Source organism: Oncorhynchus nerka, linkage group LG3 (assembly GCF_034236695.1).
Source record: "Oncorhynchus nerka isolate Pitt River linkage group LG3, Oner_Uvic_2.0, whole genome shotgun sequence".
In the NCBI taxonomy this organism is placed as follows: domain Eukaryota; kingdom Metazoa; phylum Chordata; class Actinopteri; order Salmoniformes; family Salmonidae; genus Oncorhynchus; species Oncorhynchus nerka.
The window spans coordinates 69,342,417-69,358,143 of NC_088398.1; the positions used below are offsets into that span (position 1 = coordinate 69,342,417).

Consider the following 15,727-nt stretch of genomic DNA (forward strand, 5'->3'; position numbering starts at 1 on the left):
TGTCTGTCTGTCTGTCTTGGGCTTATCTGTCTCATATTACTATGGTCCCATCCACTTCCTGAAGCATGTGTCTCTCAGGGTGAATTCCACACTGGATGGAGTGCTCATATCTGTGTTCTGTACGTCAATGTCTTGCACATCTCATGTTTGATTTGATGTTGTTCAACTGTGAATGTGGTCTATATAGTTTATATAGGCCTTACATTGTTTTGAGCCCTCTGCTTTGAGAGTGGATAGTGACCTTGAGTTTCTCGAGTATACAGTGCATTCGGAAAGAATTCAGACCCCTTGACTTTTTTGTTACGTTACAGCCTTATTCTAAAATTGTTCAATTATATTTTTCCCTCATTAATCTACACACAATACCCCATAATGACAAAGCAAAAACTTGTTTTTAGACATTTTTGCAAATTTATAGAAAATATATATAACATGTACATAAGTATTCAGGCCCTTTGCTCAGTACTTTGTTGAAGCACCTTTGGCAACATTCAGAGACTTGTCCCGAAGCCACTCCTGCATTGTCTTGTCTGTGTGCTTAGGGTCGTTGTCCTGTTGGAAGGTAAACCTTCGCCCCAGTCTGAGGTCCTGAGTGCTTTGAACCAGGTTTTCATCAAGGACCTCTCTGTACTTTGCTCTATTCATCTTTCCCTCGATCCTGACTAGTCTCCCAGTCCCTGCCGCTGACAAACATCCCCACAGCATGATGTTGCCACCACCATGCTTCACCGTAGGGATGGTGCCAGGTTTCCTCCAGGCGTGACGATTGGCATTCAGGCCAAATAGTTCAATCTTGGTTTCATCAGATCATATAATCTAGTTCCTAATGGTTTGAGAGTCCTTTAGGTGCCTTCTACAGAGTAGTGCGGGCGGGCTGTCATGTGCCTTCTACAGAGTAGTGGCTTCTGTCTGGCCACTCTACCTTAAAGGCCTGATTGGTGGATTGCTGAATAGATGTTTGTCCTTCTGGAAGGTTCTCCTTTGTTTTGGTAGCCTTCCCCAGATCTGTGTCTCGACACAATCCTGTCTCTAAGGACAATTACCTCCACTTCATGGCTTGGTTTTTGCTCTGACATGCGCTGTCAACTGTGGGGACCTCATATAGACAGGCGTGTGCCTTTTCAAATCATGTACAATCAATTTTACCACAGGTGGACTCCAATCAAATTGTAGAAACTTCTCAAGGATGATCAATGGAATCAGGATGTACCAGAGTTCAGTTTCGAGTCTCATAGCAAAGGGTCTGAATACTTATTTAAATAAGGTATTTAATTTTTGAATTTTTGAAATTTGCAAAAATATCTAAAACCTTTTTCCACTTCGTCAATAGGTGGTATTCTGTGTAGATTGATGAGAAAAAAACAGATTTAGTCAATTTTACATTTGACATTTTAACATCACAAAATGTTGAGAAAGGGGAGAGGTCTGGGTGCTTTCCGGTTGCACTGTATGTTGCAACAAGCATGACAGTCATTTTGTAAATCAGTGGAAAATATTTTCTCAGGGAATATTGTTCTGGGCAAACCTAAAGCACAGTGTTTTGAACAGTGTTTTTCACTGTCTTGCCAGAGGATTCTGACAGAAACCAGCACACACAACAATCTACTGCTGGTAAAGCTCACACTTCAAAACAGTGTGTGTGTGTGTGTGTGTGTGTGTTTGTATTTGTGCGGGAGCATGTGTGTGTGTGTGTCACTGCTGTTGTAAAACAGTGCAGCGGTTAGGTTTTTTTCACCAAAGAGACCAGTGAGTGTTTTGTGGGGTGTTGTGAATAATCTGGATCTCCCATAGCCAGAAGTAGGGTTCAGGATGATAAACAGAGCTTCCTCATGATGTCACACCTTACAGTCCCATAACACTGATCCCCATCACCCAATGAGCAGTCAACAAAAGTTGAAGATTTCATTTTTGGGGAAAAAAGCATTTAAGGAGCCACAAGGTTTTACGCACAGCCACATTTTCTTTGGCTGAAAGCGACACACACTGTGGCTCTCCAAGACTTTCCCACGCTTGGCTTCAACTTCTACTTATCCTTGTCTGGTCTTCGTAGCCCCATTGAGGTTGGAGCTCAGTCTGATTTACCCCTGAAAGAGTGACAGGCATGCAGGATCAGATCCGACTGGGCCAGGGGGTCGACACAAGCCAAGCTAATATTTATGAGGGGGTTTAGTGCTGATAAGGAGGGCTTAGGAACAGTAGATACCCTAGAGGAGATCACAACCACCAATCATTCTCTTGAGATAAGAGTGTGCCAAGTGGAAATGACATGATGTCACATGGGGCCACCTGGGCTGCACACTGGGTGGTCAGAGCTATAGACATAGGCTACAGTGAATAGAATGAACCAGTCTCCCAAGCATTCAAAGAACTGCCTCAATCACGCTCAGATAGTGCCTACCACATCAAAGTCAACATTATGGAGAGATGACGCATGTCCAGTAAGTGCATTTACTCAATGAGACCTGAACTAGGGTTGCCAACCCTCTCAGTTTGGCCAGGAGAAAAGATATTCAGGGAGAATTTCCTGAACTGGATTGCTTAATGGTAGATCTGAGTTCAGTCTGAGTGGCCTGTTCTGAGTTTGATACTTCAGAGTCTTCATCACAGAGCTTTGCCCCTAAAATCAGTCCACAGCCTGCTAAAGCTCCAACAGACTTTAAAAGAACATCATTTAGCGGGAGTTTGAACTGGCGTCCGCCTTATTCCCTGGGTTGTGTTTAGTCTGATCCTATTCGTAGGTTCTGGAACAGGAACAATACAGGGATTGTGAAGAATTTTGGCTTGGCTGTAGCAGAGGATTAATTGAGACCAGGTTTCTTGCTTTTCATCTAAAAGATATAAGAACATGCATAAAATGGTATGGTGTCTCAGGGGTCTATTCAATCAGCTCTGCTTTAGTTGACATCCACATAGTGGCTGTTTTGGCGGTGTCGGAGGTGGAACTGTATTAGAGCTGTTAAATCCACAAGCTGCTCCTGTGGCATTATACCTAAAGCGAACATCGGTATTGGCTGCTCGGAGTCACATTAAGAGAAATCCCATGCAGACTTTTTAAAAATAGTTCGGACACTGGAATGTGAGATGTAATCAAAATAGAAATCCTCGTTATTTAGTTTAATGATTTTCAAATTGAGCGTAATTATTTCTACAGTAAATGACTACACTTTCTTGTCTTGAATTATAACGCAAGTGGGACGGTGTGGCTTTGTGGCAATAATCAAGAGCAGTTGCTGATTGATTTGACAGCTGCAGTTCCACCTCCGACACTCCACCTCCGACACTGTAACAAAAATATCAGCTACAGTGCCTTCAGAAAGTGTGCAGACCGTTCGACTTTATACACATTTTGTTACATTACAGCCTTATTCTAAAATAGATTAAATAATTAAACATATTCAGCAATCTACACACACTACCCAATAATGACAAAGCAAAAACTGTTTTTCTGACATTTGTGCAAATTTATTAAAAAAATAAAAACAGAAATACCTTATTTACATAACTATTCAAAAACTTTGCTATGAGACTGGAAATTGAGCTCAGGTGCATCCTGTTTCCATTGATCATCCTTGAGACGTTTCTACAACTTGATTTAATTCCACCTATGGTAAATTCAGTTGATTGGACATGATTTGGAAAGGCACACACCTGTCTATATTTGGTCCGACAGTTGACAGTGAATGTCAAAAACCAAGACATGAGGTTGAAGGAATTGTCCGTAGAGCTCCGAGACAGGATTGTGTCGAGGCACAGATCTGGGGAAGGGTACCAAAACATTTCTGCAAGATTGAAGGTCCCCAAGAACACAGTGGCCTCAATCAATCTTAAAAAGTCCTGCGTCCTCTTCCTGACCAAGAACGCGATGGTCAGTCTGACAGAACTCCAGAGTTAATCTGTGGAGATGGGAGAACCTTCCAGAAGGACAAGCATCTCTGTAGCACTACACCAATCTGGTCTTTATGGTAGAGTGGCCAGACTGAAGCCACTCCTCGGTAAAAGGCACATGACAGCCCACTTGGAGTTTGCCAAAAGGCACCTAAAGACTCTCAGATCATGAGAAACAACATTTTCTGGTCTGTTGAAACCAAGATTGAACTCTTTGGCCTGAATGCCAAGCGTCACTTCTAGAGGATACCTAGCACCATCCTTACGGTGAAGCATGGTGGTGGCACCATCATGCTGTGGGGATGTTTTTCAGCGGTAGGGACTGGGAGACTAGTCAGGATCGAGGCAAAGATGAACTGAGCAAAGTACAGAGAGATCCTTGATGAAAACCTGATCCAGAGCACTCAGGACTTCAGAAAGGGGTGAAGGTTCACTTTCCAACAGGACAATGACCCTAAGCACACAGCCAAGACAACGCAGGAGTGGCTTCGGGACAGGTCTCTGAATGTCCTTGAGTGGCCCAGCCAGAGCCCGGACCTGAACCCGATCAAAATTCTCTGGTGAGACCTGAAAATAGCTGTGCAGCGAACCTCCCCATCCAACCTGACAGAGCTTGAGAGGATCTGCAGAGAAGAATGGGAGAAACTTCCCAAATACAGGTGTGCCAAGCTTGTAGCGTCATACCCAAGAAGAATCGAGGCTGTAATCGCTGCCAAAGGTGCTTCAACAAAGTACTTAGTAAAGCGTCTGAATACTTATGTAAATGCAAAATTTCATTTTTTTCTATTAGCAAACATTTATAAAATTCTGTTTTTGCTTTTTCATTATGGGGTATTGTGTGTCGATTGATGTGGGAAAACACTATTTAATACCTTTTTGAATAAGGCTGTAACCTAACAAAATACGGAAAACGTCAAGGGGTCTGAAAACATTCCGTATGTGTCGGCTATCACTGGTAAATGCTTGATCTTATTGAATCTATGCCTCGGTCTGCTGACAATTTCTTTGAATCCTCGTGTGGTTTTTAGGTTTCTTCTGACTGCTGCTCTTGTGTTTTTTATGTGACGGCTAGGTTTATAGTTGAAGGTTATATTAAGAGTGTATGTGCTGTTACTCATAGCCTATGGCTGTGCAATGTAGTAGGAATTCTCATCATCCTTTTTTTACAAGTTGGGCCTGCTTGTATGGCAATGCTTCTGTCCATCACCATCTCCTCTCCAGTGGTTCAGTTGACACTGTGGATTCTCTCTTCTTCATCCCTCTTGAAAAGTATTCCACTGTTTTTTCAAAAGCACAATGTTCATCCTCAGTTATGAGTTAATAGGCCTCTCAACAGTGCACTCCAGCGGCCTCCAAATATGTAGTTCTTAACCCTGCTATGGCCTCTATTTCCCAGGCTCCCCTGCAGTCCTGCGTCCCTCTCTTCCTGTCAACAAGAGGCCCAACCTGGTGGGGAAAACAGGGAACAAGGGTGAGGGCAGAACTGACCACTGTTTTGGTCAGTTCCCTGACCACTTCCCTGAAGAATACACACACAGCTTTAAACCACTTCTCTGAAGAATACACACACAGCTTTAAACCACTTCTCTGAAGAATACACACACAGCTTTAAACCACTTCTCTGAAGAATACACACACCGCTTTAAACCACTTCTCTGAAGAATACACACACAGCTTTAAACCACTTCTCTGAAGAATACACACACAGCTTTAAACCACTTCTCTGAAGAATACACACACAGCTTTAAACCACTTCTCTGAAGAATACACGCACAGCTTTAAACCACTTCTCTGAAGAATACACACACAGCTTTAAACCACTTCTCTGAAGAATACACACACAGCTTTAAACCACTTCTCTGAAGAATACACGCACAGCTTTAAACCACTTCTCTGAAGAATACACACACAGCTTTAAACCACTTCTCTGAAGAATACACACACAGCTTTAAACGTAACAACTGTTTGTGAGTGCCTGTGATGAGTGCGCACCTGCCAGTGTGTATGTGTGCAGTATGTGTGTGTTGTTCTGACTCACTTCTCTTACATAACATCAACACAATTATGCAACACACATATTTAATATATTTTCCTTCAGCAGGAAAACCTCTTAGAGATACACCTGGCTGGGTAGCAGATGATCACAACTGTATCTGTAGCTAATATGACTGAGCTGTGTTTTCTACCCCCTGTCCTCAGATAAGCCTATAGACCTGAAGCAGGGAGACAAGGCATCCATCTTGAAGTCCTTCCCTCTGGTTACGACTAAGCCCTCCAAACAAAAGACCACAACCATCTCCCCGGCCTTGAACGGTACGGTTCAGTGACTGTGTTTCTAAGAATATACACTATATAAATACAGTGCATTTGGAAAGTATTCAGACATCTTGATTTTTTCCTGATTTTTTTCCCCCTCATCAATCTACACACAATACCCCATAATGACAAAAACAGGTTTATAGAAATGTTAGGAAATTTACAAAAACTACTTACACAAGTATTCAGACCCTTTACTCAGTACTTTGTTGGAGAACCTTTGGCAGCGATAACAACCTGGAGTCTTCTTGGGTACGACGCTACAAGCTTGGCACACCTGTATTTGAGGAGTTTTCCCATTTTTCTCTGCAGATCCTCTCAAGCTCTGTCAGGTTGGATGGGGAGCATAGCTGCACAGCTATTTTCAGGTCTCTCCGGAGATGTTCGATCGGGTTCAAGTCTGAGCTCTAGGTGAGCCACTCAAGGACATTCAGACACTTGTCCCGAAGCCACTCCTGCGTTGTCTTGGCTGTGTGTTTATGGTCGTTGTCCTGTTGGAAAGTGAACCATTGCCCCAGTCTGAGGTCCTGACCAATCTGGAGCAGGTTTTCATCCAAGATCTCTCTGTACTTTGCTCAGTTCATCTTTCCCTCGATCCTGACTAGTCTTTGACTTTGGGCTAACTCAAATCTAACTCAAATCAGGCTGTCATGTGCTTTTTACTAAGGAGTGGCTTCCGTCTGGCCACTCTACCATAATGTCCTGATTGGTGGAGTGTTGCAGATATGGTTGTCCTTCTGGAAGGTTCTCCCATCTCCCCAGATGAACTCTGGCGCTCTGTTAGAGTGACTATCGGGATATTGGTCACCTCCCTAACCAAGGCCTTTCCCCCCCGATTGTTCAGTTTCACCGGGCGACCAGCTCTAGGAAGAGTCTTGGTGGTTCCAAACCTCTTCCACTTAAGAAGGATGGAGGCCACTGTGTTCTTGGGACCTTCAATCCTGCAGACATTTTTTGGTACCCTTCCCCATATCTGTGCCTCGACACAATCCTGTCTCGGAGCTCTACGGACAATCCTTCAACCTCATGGCTTTGTTTTTGCTCTGACATGTACTGTCAACTATGGGACCATATATAGACAGGTGTGTGCCTATGTCTAATCAACAGAATTTATCACAGGTGGACTCCAATCAAGTTGTAGAAACATCTGAAGGATGATGAATGGAAACAGGTTGCCCCGGAGCTCAATGTCCAGTCTCATAGCACATGTCCAGTCTCATAGCACATGTCCAGTCTCATAGCACATGTCCAGTCTCATAGCACATGTTCGGAATAGTTTTGTTAATAAGGTATTTTTGTTTTTATTGTTAATACATTTGTAAAACTGTCGTTAAAACTAAAGACTGATTGACGTAGGTTGGTAGAGACACGAGGGACTTCAAGAGTTAACCAACCATGTGAGCGGGTTTGGTGCCTCATTTTTATACTTTAAAAAAAATATTTTTTACATTTTACGCCCCTTTTTCATGGTATCCAATTGTTAGTAGTTACTATCTTGTCTCATTGCTACAACTCCCGTACGGCTCAGGAGAGAGGAAGGTCAAAAGCCATGCGTCCTCCGATACACAACCCAACCAAGACGCACTGCTTCTTAACACAGCGCGCATCCAACCCGGAAGCCAGCCACACCAACGTGTCGGAGGAAACACCGTGCACCTGGCGACCATGTTAGCGTGCACTGCGCCCGGCCCGTCACAGGAGTCACTATGAGACAAGGATATCCCTCCCTAACCCGGACGACGCTAGGCCAATTGTGTGACACCCCATGGGCCTCCCTGTCGCCTGCGACAGAGCGTGGGCTCAAACCCAGAGTTTCTGGTGTCACAGCTAGCACTGTGATGCAGTGCCTTAGACCACTGCGCCACCCGGGAGGCCCCTCAAATATTTTTTATAGAGAACAGAGAATTGAGATATGTTGGAGGCTTGTGCAGAATAGCTTTGTAAACAAAAAGGGAGAAATGAAGTGATACACTTCTATGGTACCACAACATCCAGGGGTTTTAGAGAATGCTGCAGTCTGATGAATAGTGTGACCATAATTAAGAGGTGGCAGGGAGGTTGCCTGTACAACCTGCAGGATATATTTCTATAAAAGAAGCCTATTTTAAATCTCAGCTTTTTTAGCTAGCTCATCCGTATGTTTTTTAATCATCCAATTTTTGTTAATCCAAAAGCCCAGATATTTACATGCATATGTGTCATCTGCATACAGATTAATGTTACAGGATTTTGCAGATAGACCAACATTATTTATATAAATAGTAGAGGACAGGTCCCAAAATTGACCCTTGCAGGACACCTTTAGTAGTACTGAGGTAACTTGACTTGACACCATCAAGAAGCACACGTGTCCTGTCTGACAGAAAGTTCCCAAACCATTTGCAAGACGCCTTGTCGAGGCCCATTTCAGTATCAAAGTCCTTAGATTTGGACAGTTCTGGACAGTATCAAAGTCCTTAGATATGCTGTGGGTCTATAAATATAGGAAAACAGTGATGCCTATGATCTAAGCAATTTAACACTGCTGAAACATCAAGAATATCATTTGAAGTGCTTAGCTGAAGTTCTTAGCTGAAGTGCTTAGCCGAAGTGCTTAGCTGAAGTGCTTAGCTGAAGTTCTTAGCTGAAGTTCTTAGCTGGCAGCTGCGGACTGTAGGACTGAGCCAGAGATTGAGGACAAAGTTCTGCCGGGGAATGTTGACATATCATCACAGTACTCTCATAGCATGCACACACACTCACTTTGTTGTTTCTCAATCTCATCACCCATCTCTCTGTAGCCACTCGTAATGAGCCAGGTGACAACTCTTCTGTGTTCAGCTCTCTGCCTGCTTCGGAAGTGGACGCCTTGGGCAAGAAGCGCTTCGTAGGTAAGGACACATGCATCATAACAGTCTTCTACAACTCCCCATGACCTAACTCGCGGTGGACAGGGGCTGGAGGATCACTGAGGACAATAGCCTGGAGAACATTAGTCTTTCGTGCTTCCTCTACCGCCAGTTGTTTTGGATTTGTCTTGTCTGTATCCAGATGGTTGGCTGAGCTCCAGCTGATTTAGAACTCTTGTCTATGGAGTACAGATGTCAGAGATGTTAACAATAATACCACTATACAGCTGATCATAAGCTGTTCGAGGTCTATTTCAATGAATGCAATGTATAATTAATTGCACGTACCCCGGATGTAGAACAATATGTGACAGTACATTATAAGTGCTCTGAAAAACATTTACCTAAATCTGTAGTTACAATGTTTTTAATGGTTCTTATCCTATTGTGATTCTCTGTAGATCAGTTGGTAGAGCTTGGCGCTAGCAATGCCAGGATAGTGGGTTTAAAATGTCAAATGTAATCCTATGCCGCATTACTGAAAGTCGCTTTGGATAAAATCGTCTGCTAAATGATGTATGTTATCACAGAGTTCTGTGTCTTTTAAGATATTATTGTTTGAGCACCAACCCTTTAATGTCTTTTCCAGCCCCTCATGTGCTCTATAAGACGGACAAGAAGCCAGACGAGCCGTGTTCCATAACACACTCCCTCAGCTTCTTCCCAGAGGAGGAGGGGGTGGAGCAGAACGTCACCGCACCCCCCCGCTTGTCCCCCTCCAATGTCACCGTGGTGACCGTGGAGGGATGCCCCTCCTTCATCATCCTGGACTGGGAGAAGACTGACAACGACACCACAGGTGTGTGTCTGCACGTTTACGTCTGTGCGTATACATGTGTGCATGTGCGGGTGTGTGTGTGAGTGTGTGTCTGCGTGTGTGCGCATATATATGTGTGTGTGTGTGTGTGTGTGTGTGCGCATATATATGTGTGTGTGTGTGCATATACGTGTGTGTGTGTGTGGGCGTGTGCGTATGTGCGCGTATATATGTGTGTTTGTGTGCGAGTGTGTGTGTGTATGTGATTGTGTGTGTGTGCTGATACACGCGAGTGTGCGCATATATACAGTGGGGCAAAAAAGTATTTAGTCAGCCACCAATTGTGCAAGTTCTCCCACTTAAAAAGATGAGAGAGGCCTATAATTTTCATCATAGGTACACTTCAACTATGTCAGGCAAAATGAGGGGAAAAAAATCCAGAAAATCACATTGTAGGATTTTTAATGAATTTATTTGCAAATGATGGTGGAAAATAAGTATTTGGTCAATAACAAAAGTTTATCTCAATACTTTGTTATATACCCTTTGTTGGCAATGACAGAGGTCAAACGTTTTCTGTAAGTCTTCACAAGGTTTTCACACACTGTTGCTGGTATTTTGGCCCATTCCTCCATGCAGATCTCCTCTAGAGCAGTGATGTTTTGGGGATGTTGCTGGGCAACATGGACTTTCAACTTCCTCCAAAGATTTTCTATGGGGTTGAGATCTGGAGACTGGCTAGGCCACTCCAGCATGATACATGGCCCCATTCATTCTTTCCTTTACACGGAACAGTCGTCCTGGTCCCTTTGCAGAAAAAGAGCCCCAAAGAATGATGTTTCCACCCCCATGCTTCACAGTAGGTATGGTGTTCTTTGGATGCAACTCAGCATTCTTTGTCCTCCAAACACGACAAGTTGAGTTTTTACCAAAAAGTTACATTTTGGTTTCATCTGACCATATGACATTCTCCCAATCTTCTTCTGGATCATCCAAATGCTCTCTAGCAAACTTCAGACGGGCCTGGACATGTACTGGCTTAAGCAGGGGGACATGTCTGGAACTGCAGGATTTGAGTCTCTGGAGGCGTAGTGTGTTACTGATGGTAGGCTTTGTTACTTTGGTCCCAGCTCTCTGCAGGTCATTCACTAGGTCCCCCCGTGTGGTTCTGGGATTTTTGCTCACCGTTCTTGTGATCATTTTGACCCCAAGGGGGGAGATCTTGCGTGGAGCCCCAGATCGAGGGAGATTATCAGTGGTCTTGTATGTCTTCCATTTCCTAATAATTGCTCCCACAGTTGATTTCTTCAAACCAAGCTGCTTACCTATTGCAGATTCAATCTTCCCAACCTGGTGCAGGTCTACAATTTTGTTTCTGGTGTCCTTTGACAGCTCTTTGGTCTTGGCCATAGTGGAGTTTGGAGTGTGACTGTTTGAGGTTGTGGACAGGTGTCTTTTATAGTGATAACAAGTCCAAACAGGTGCCATTAATACAGGTAACGAGTGGAGGACAGAGGAGCCTCTTAAAGAAGAAGTTACAGGTCTGTGAGAGCCAGAAATCTTGCTTGTTCGTAGGTGACCAAATATGTATTTTCCACCATAATTTGCAAATAAATTCATTAAAAATCCTACAACGTGATTTTCTGGATTTTTTTTCTCATTTTGTCTGTCCTAGTTGAAGTGTACCTATGATGAAAATTACAGGCCTCTCTCATCTTCTTAAGTGGGAGAACTTGCACAATTGGTGGCTGACTAAATACTTTTTTGCCCCACTGTATGGTTGTGTGTGTGTGTGTGTGTGTGTGTGTGTGTGTGTGTGTGTGTGTGTGTGTGTGTGTGTGTGTGTGTGTGTGTGTGTGTGTGTGTGTGTGTGTGTGTGTGTGTGTGTGTGTGTGTGTGCGCAAGAGCACATGCGCAGAGGTTCATAATGCTCTCTAGGTTATTGAAGAGTGAAGTCCTAACTCATAAGACTCTATTACAATGGGTCTTTTAATAACATCCTGACACTCCATCTGTGCTCCATCAGGATAACTCTACAGTAAGAACATGTCGTGGAGGTGGAGTGTTGCGACAACATATTTTCAGAACGCTTTCTTTGGCCCAGTCCTTGTCAACCGCACCCAAATCCTCAGAGTCCTGTCTTTAAATGTTATATTTGCCTCGTTAAGACACATAAATCACATATGTATGATATCAATGAGGTTGTAAAGATATAATTAAACATGTTGTGTGGATTTGCGGCTTCTCGTTTGATCAGAGTATGAGGTCATTTCAAGGACCCAAGGACCCAATGGAGAAGAGGTGTCCATCCTGACTACCAACCAGACTCACACTGCTGTGGAGAATTTAAAACCAGAGAGCAGGTGTGTGTCTGTATTTGTTTTTATGTGGTGTGTGGAGGCTTGCTGGAGCAGGGTTGGGTTGGGAAGGTTCATTGTGTTTCTAATTATGCTGGATCCTGATATTGGTGTTGGCTGGGAGTTAGAGATTCATAGAATAAACCAGATTAACCAGAACCTTATCCTCGGCTGGGTCTGTTTCACTCACCACAACATCTGAACATCACATACTTTATGGAACAGCCATTAGCAAAGTGTGTGTGTGTGTGTGTGTGTGTGTGTGTGTGTGTGTGTGTGTGTGTGTGTGTGTGTGTGTGTGTGTGTGTGTGTGTGTGTGTGTGTGTGTGTGTGTGTGTGTGTGTGTGTGTGTGTGTGTGTGTGTGTGTGTGTGTGTGTGTGTGTGTGTGTGTGTGTGTGTGTGTTTAAGTGAGAGAGTGTGTATGTGTGTGTATGTGTGTGTGTTTAAGTGAGAGAGTCTCTGTGTGTGTGTGTCTGTGTGAGAGAGAGAATAGGAGAGAGAGGCAGAGAGAAAGAGAAAGAGCAAGAGAGAGGGAGATGGAGAAGTAGAGAAAGGGAGAGGGGGGCCATGAGCAAGCACTGGCCTCTGCTCAAGGCTGTAGAGAATACAAATATTAAGTCTCATAGTGCTGGAGAAGGGTGGAATATAAACTCAAGCTCCACAAAGTTTAAGATTATAGCGAACAAGTGTAACTAAGGTTTATTTTTGTGTACGTGAAACACAGGTGGCTGGTGGCACCATAATTGGGGAGGACGGGCTCATAGTAATGGCTGGACTGGAATTAATGGAATGGTGTCAAATACGTCAAACGCACGGTTTCCATGTGTTTGATACCATTCCATTCACTCCATTCCAGCCATTATTATGAGCAGTCCTCCCCTCAGCAGCCTCCTGTGATGTGGAATCTCCCGTTTACATTCCTTTGCTGGGAAAGCTATCTCACCATGGCGATCGGAATAGAAAGTTCTGTATATAAAAAGGAGACTTTGGAATGACTGAGCTGGTTTAACATCATGCTGACTTTTTCTCTTTCCTTTTTCAGTTACGAGTTCAAAGTAAAACCCAAGAATGAGCTTGGGGAAGGGCCTGCCAGTGAGGCGGTGTCATTCAACACAGAGTCAGGTAGGTGTAGAGCCAAAATGGACTCCACTGTATCAAATCAAATGTTATTGGTCACATACACGTGTTTGGCAGTTATTGTGGGTGTAGCGAAATGCTTGCGTTTCTAGCTCCAACAGTGCAGTAATATCTAACACGTAATATCTAACAATTCCACAACATATACCCAATGCTCACAAATCTAAGTAAAGAGATTATGAATTAAGAATATGTATTAAGAATATATAATTATATGGATTGAGCAATATCAGAGCGGCCAGTATGTCTGATTACACTTCCATAATGGAGCCGGAATGGAGGCAAGCTCCAGATAGAAGTGCCCATTGGGCATGGATATATCTATGATCAGCTTTCCATTCCCATATCCAAATGTTAACCGTTGATGGAAACCATGCAAAAGGGACCATAAATCAGAACCTTGACATAGGACCACAATTCCCACTGTTGGCATTATAGAGCTCCATTGGCTGGGCCAGTAAATTAGTAAAAAAAACATGAATAACAATCTTACTGTTTCAACTTGAATACTTTGCATTAGCTTGGCTCCGCCTCTAAGTGCTGTATCAAACACTGATATCACATGCTTTTCAGACATGTGTCGCTAATTAGTTTCTTGCTCATGGTATTAACCTTTGGCCAATAGATGTGTGTGAGTAATTAGCTGATCACTATTAGCATGGCCTAGCATGTCAGAGGTGTGCAATAAGACTGTTGTTAATGACTCCAACATGCCTTTTCCGTTTTGGTAATCTTGGCGAGCACTGGGTCATGTCTGGTCGAGACCTATCGGTCCTGTCTGTCTGTCAGGCTTTTCATCACTCCTCTAATAAAAAAACAACACACACTAGTCTCCAGGAAGAGATGGACAACTATTACCAGGGTGCAACTTTGCGAGGGAGGTGTTTGGGGACTTGATCATGTTGGTCATAGTTAGGTTTAGTGCTCTATTCAATCAGATCCACTTTAGCCGACATCCGCATAGAGGTTGTTTTGGCGGTGTCGGAGGTGGAACTGCGTTAAAGCTGTCAAATCCACAAGTGGCTCCTGGCATTATACAAGAAGCAGGTTAAACAGCGTGATCAATATACAGGTACACTTTGTGCTGGGGACAATAAAAGGCCACTAAAATGTGCAGTTTTGACACAACACAATGCCACGTGTCTCAAATTTTGAGGGAGCTTGCAATTGGCATGCTGACTGCAGGAATGTCTCCCAGAGCTGTTGCCAGAGAATTTAATGTTAATTTCTCTACCATAAGCCGCCTCCAATGTCATTTTAGAGATTTTGGGTACGTCCAACCGGCCTCACAACTGCAGACCATGTGGAATCATGCCAGCCCAGGACCTCCACATTTGGCTTCTTCATCTGCAGGATCGTCTGAGACCAGCCACCCAGACAGCTGATGAAACTGTGGGTTTGCACAACCAGGGAATTTTGGCACAAACTGCAGAAACCGTTTCAGGGAAGCTCATCTGTGTGCTCATTGTCCCCACCAGGGTCTTGACCTGACTGCATTTCGGCGTCGTAACCGACTTCAGTGGGCAAATAGTCCCCTTTGAAGGCCACTGGCTCGCTGGAGAAGTGTGCTCTTCATGGATGAATCAGCGTTTCAACTGTACTGGGCTGACGGCAGACAGCGTCGTGTGGGCGAGCAGTTTGCTGATGTCAACATTGTGAACCGAGTGCCCCATGCTGGGAGTGGGGTTATGGTATGGGCAGGCAGGCATAAGCTAAGGACAATGAACACAATTGCATTTTATCGATGACAGTTTGAATGCACAGAGATATAATGACAAGATCCTAAAGGCCCATTGTCGTGACATTCATCCGCTGCCATCACCTCATGTTTCAGCATGATAATGCACGGCCCCATGTCGCAAGGATCTGTACACAATTCCTGGAAGCTGACAGTGTCCCAGTTCTTCCATGGCCTTCATACTCACCAGACATTTCACCAATTGAGCATGTTTGGGGTGCTCTGGATCGATGTGTTCGACAGCATGTTCTAGTTTCTCCCCAAGTGGGAAAACATTCAACAGGCTTGCGAAGGAGATTTCATGCTGCATGAGGCAAATGATGGTCACATCAGATACTGACTGGCTTTCTGATATTAAGATATATGTGACCAACAGATGCATATCTGTATCCCAGTTGTGAAATACATAGATCAGGGCCTAATGAATTCATTTCAATTGACTGATTTCGTTATATGAAATGTAACTCAGTAAAATCTTTGAAATTGTTGCATGTGGCATTTATATTTTTGTTCAGTGTACCTAAAGGGGACATTGCCATTGGCTGCACAGAGTCACATTAAGATACATCCCATGCAGCCTTGTTAAAAACTTCTTTGGGATAGGGGGCAGCATTTTCACTTTTGGATGAATAGTGTGCCCAGAGTAAA

At 43.8% G+C, this 15,727-nt stretch overlaps 1 protein-coding gene across 11 annotated transcripts in view; it reads left to right on the top strand.

Moving 5' to 3' along the window:
• Window positions 1-15,727, top strand: part of LOC115116676 (target of Nesh-SH3-like) — a 66,398-nt gene that overhangs the window by 43,319 nt on the left and 7,352 nt on the right. For all 11 annotated transcript variants that reach the window (XM_065015095.1, XM_065015082.1, XM_065015098.1 and 8 more), the window contains 6 exons: window positions 5,282-5,356; window positions 6,085-6,198; window positions 8,982-9,071; window positions 9,679-9,888; window positions 12,104-12,209; window positions 13,247-13,326. In XM_065015095.1, the coding sequence (XP_064871167.1) occupies window positions 5,282-5,356; window positions 6,085-6,198; window positions 8,982-9,071; window positions 9,679-9,888; window positions 12,104-12,209; window positions 13,247-13,326 (675 nt within the window). The remainder of the gene's footprint in view (window positions 1-5,281; window positions 5,357-6,084; window positions 6,199-8,981; window positions 9,072-9,678; window positions 9,889-12,103; window positions 12,210-13,246; window positions 13,327-15,727) is intronic.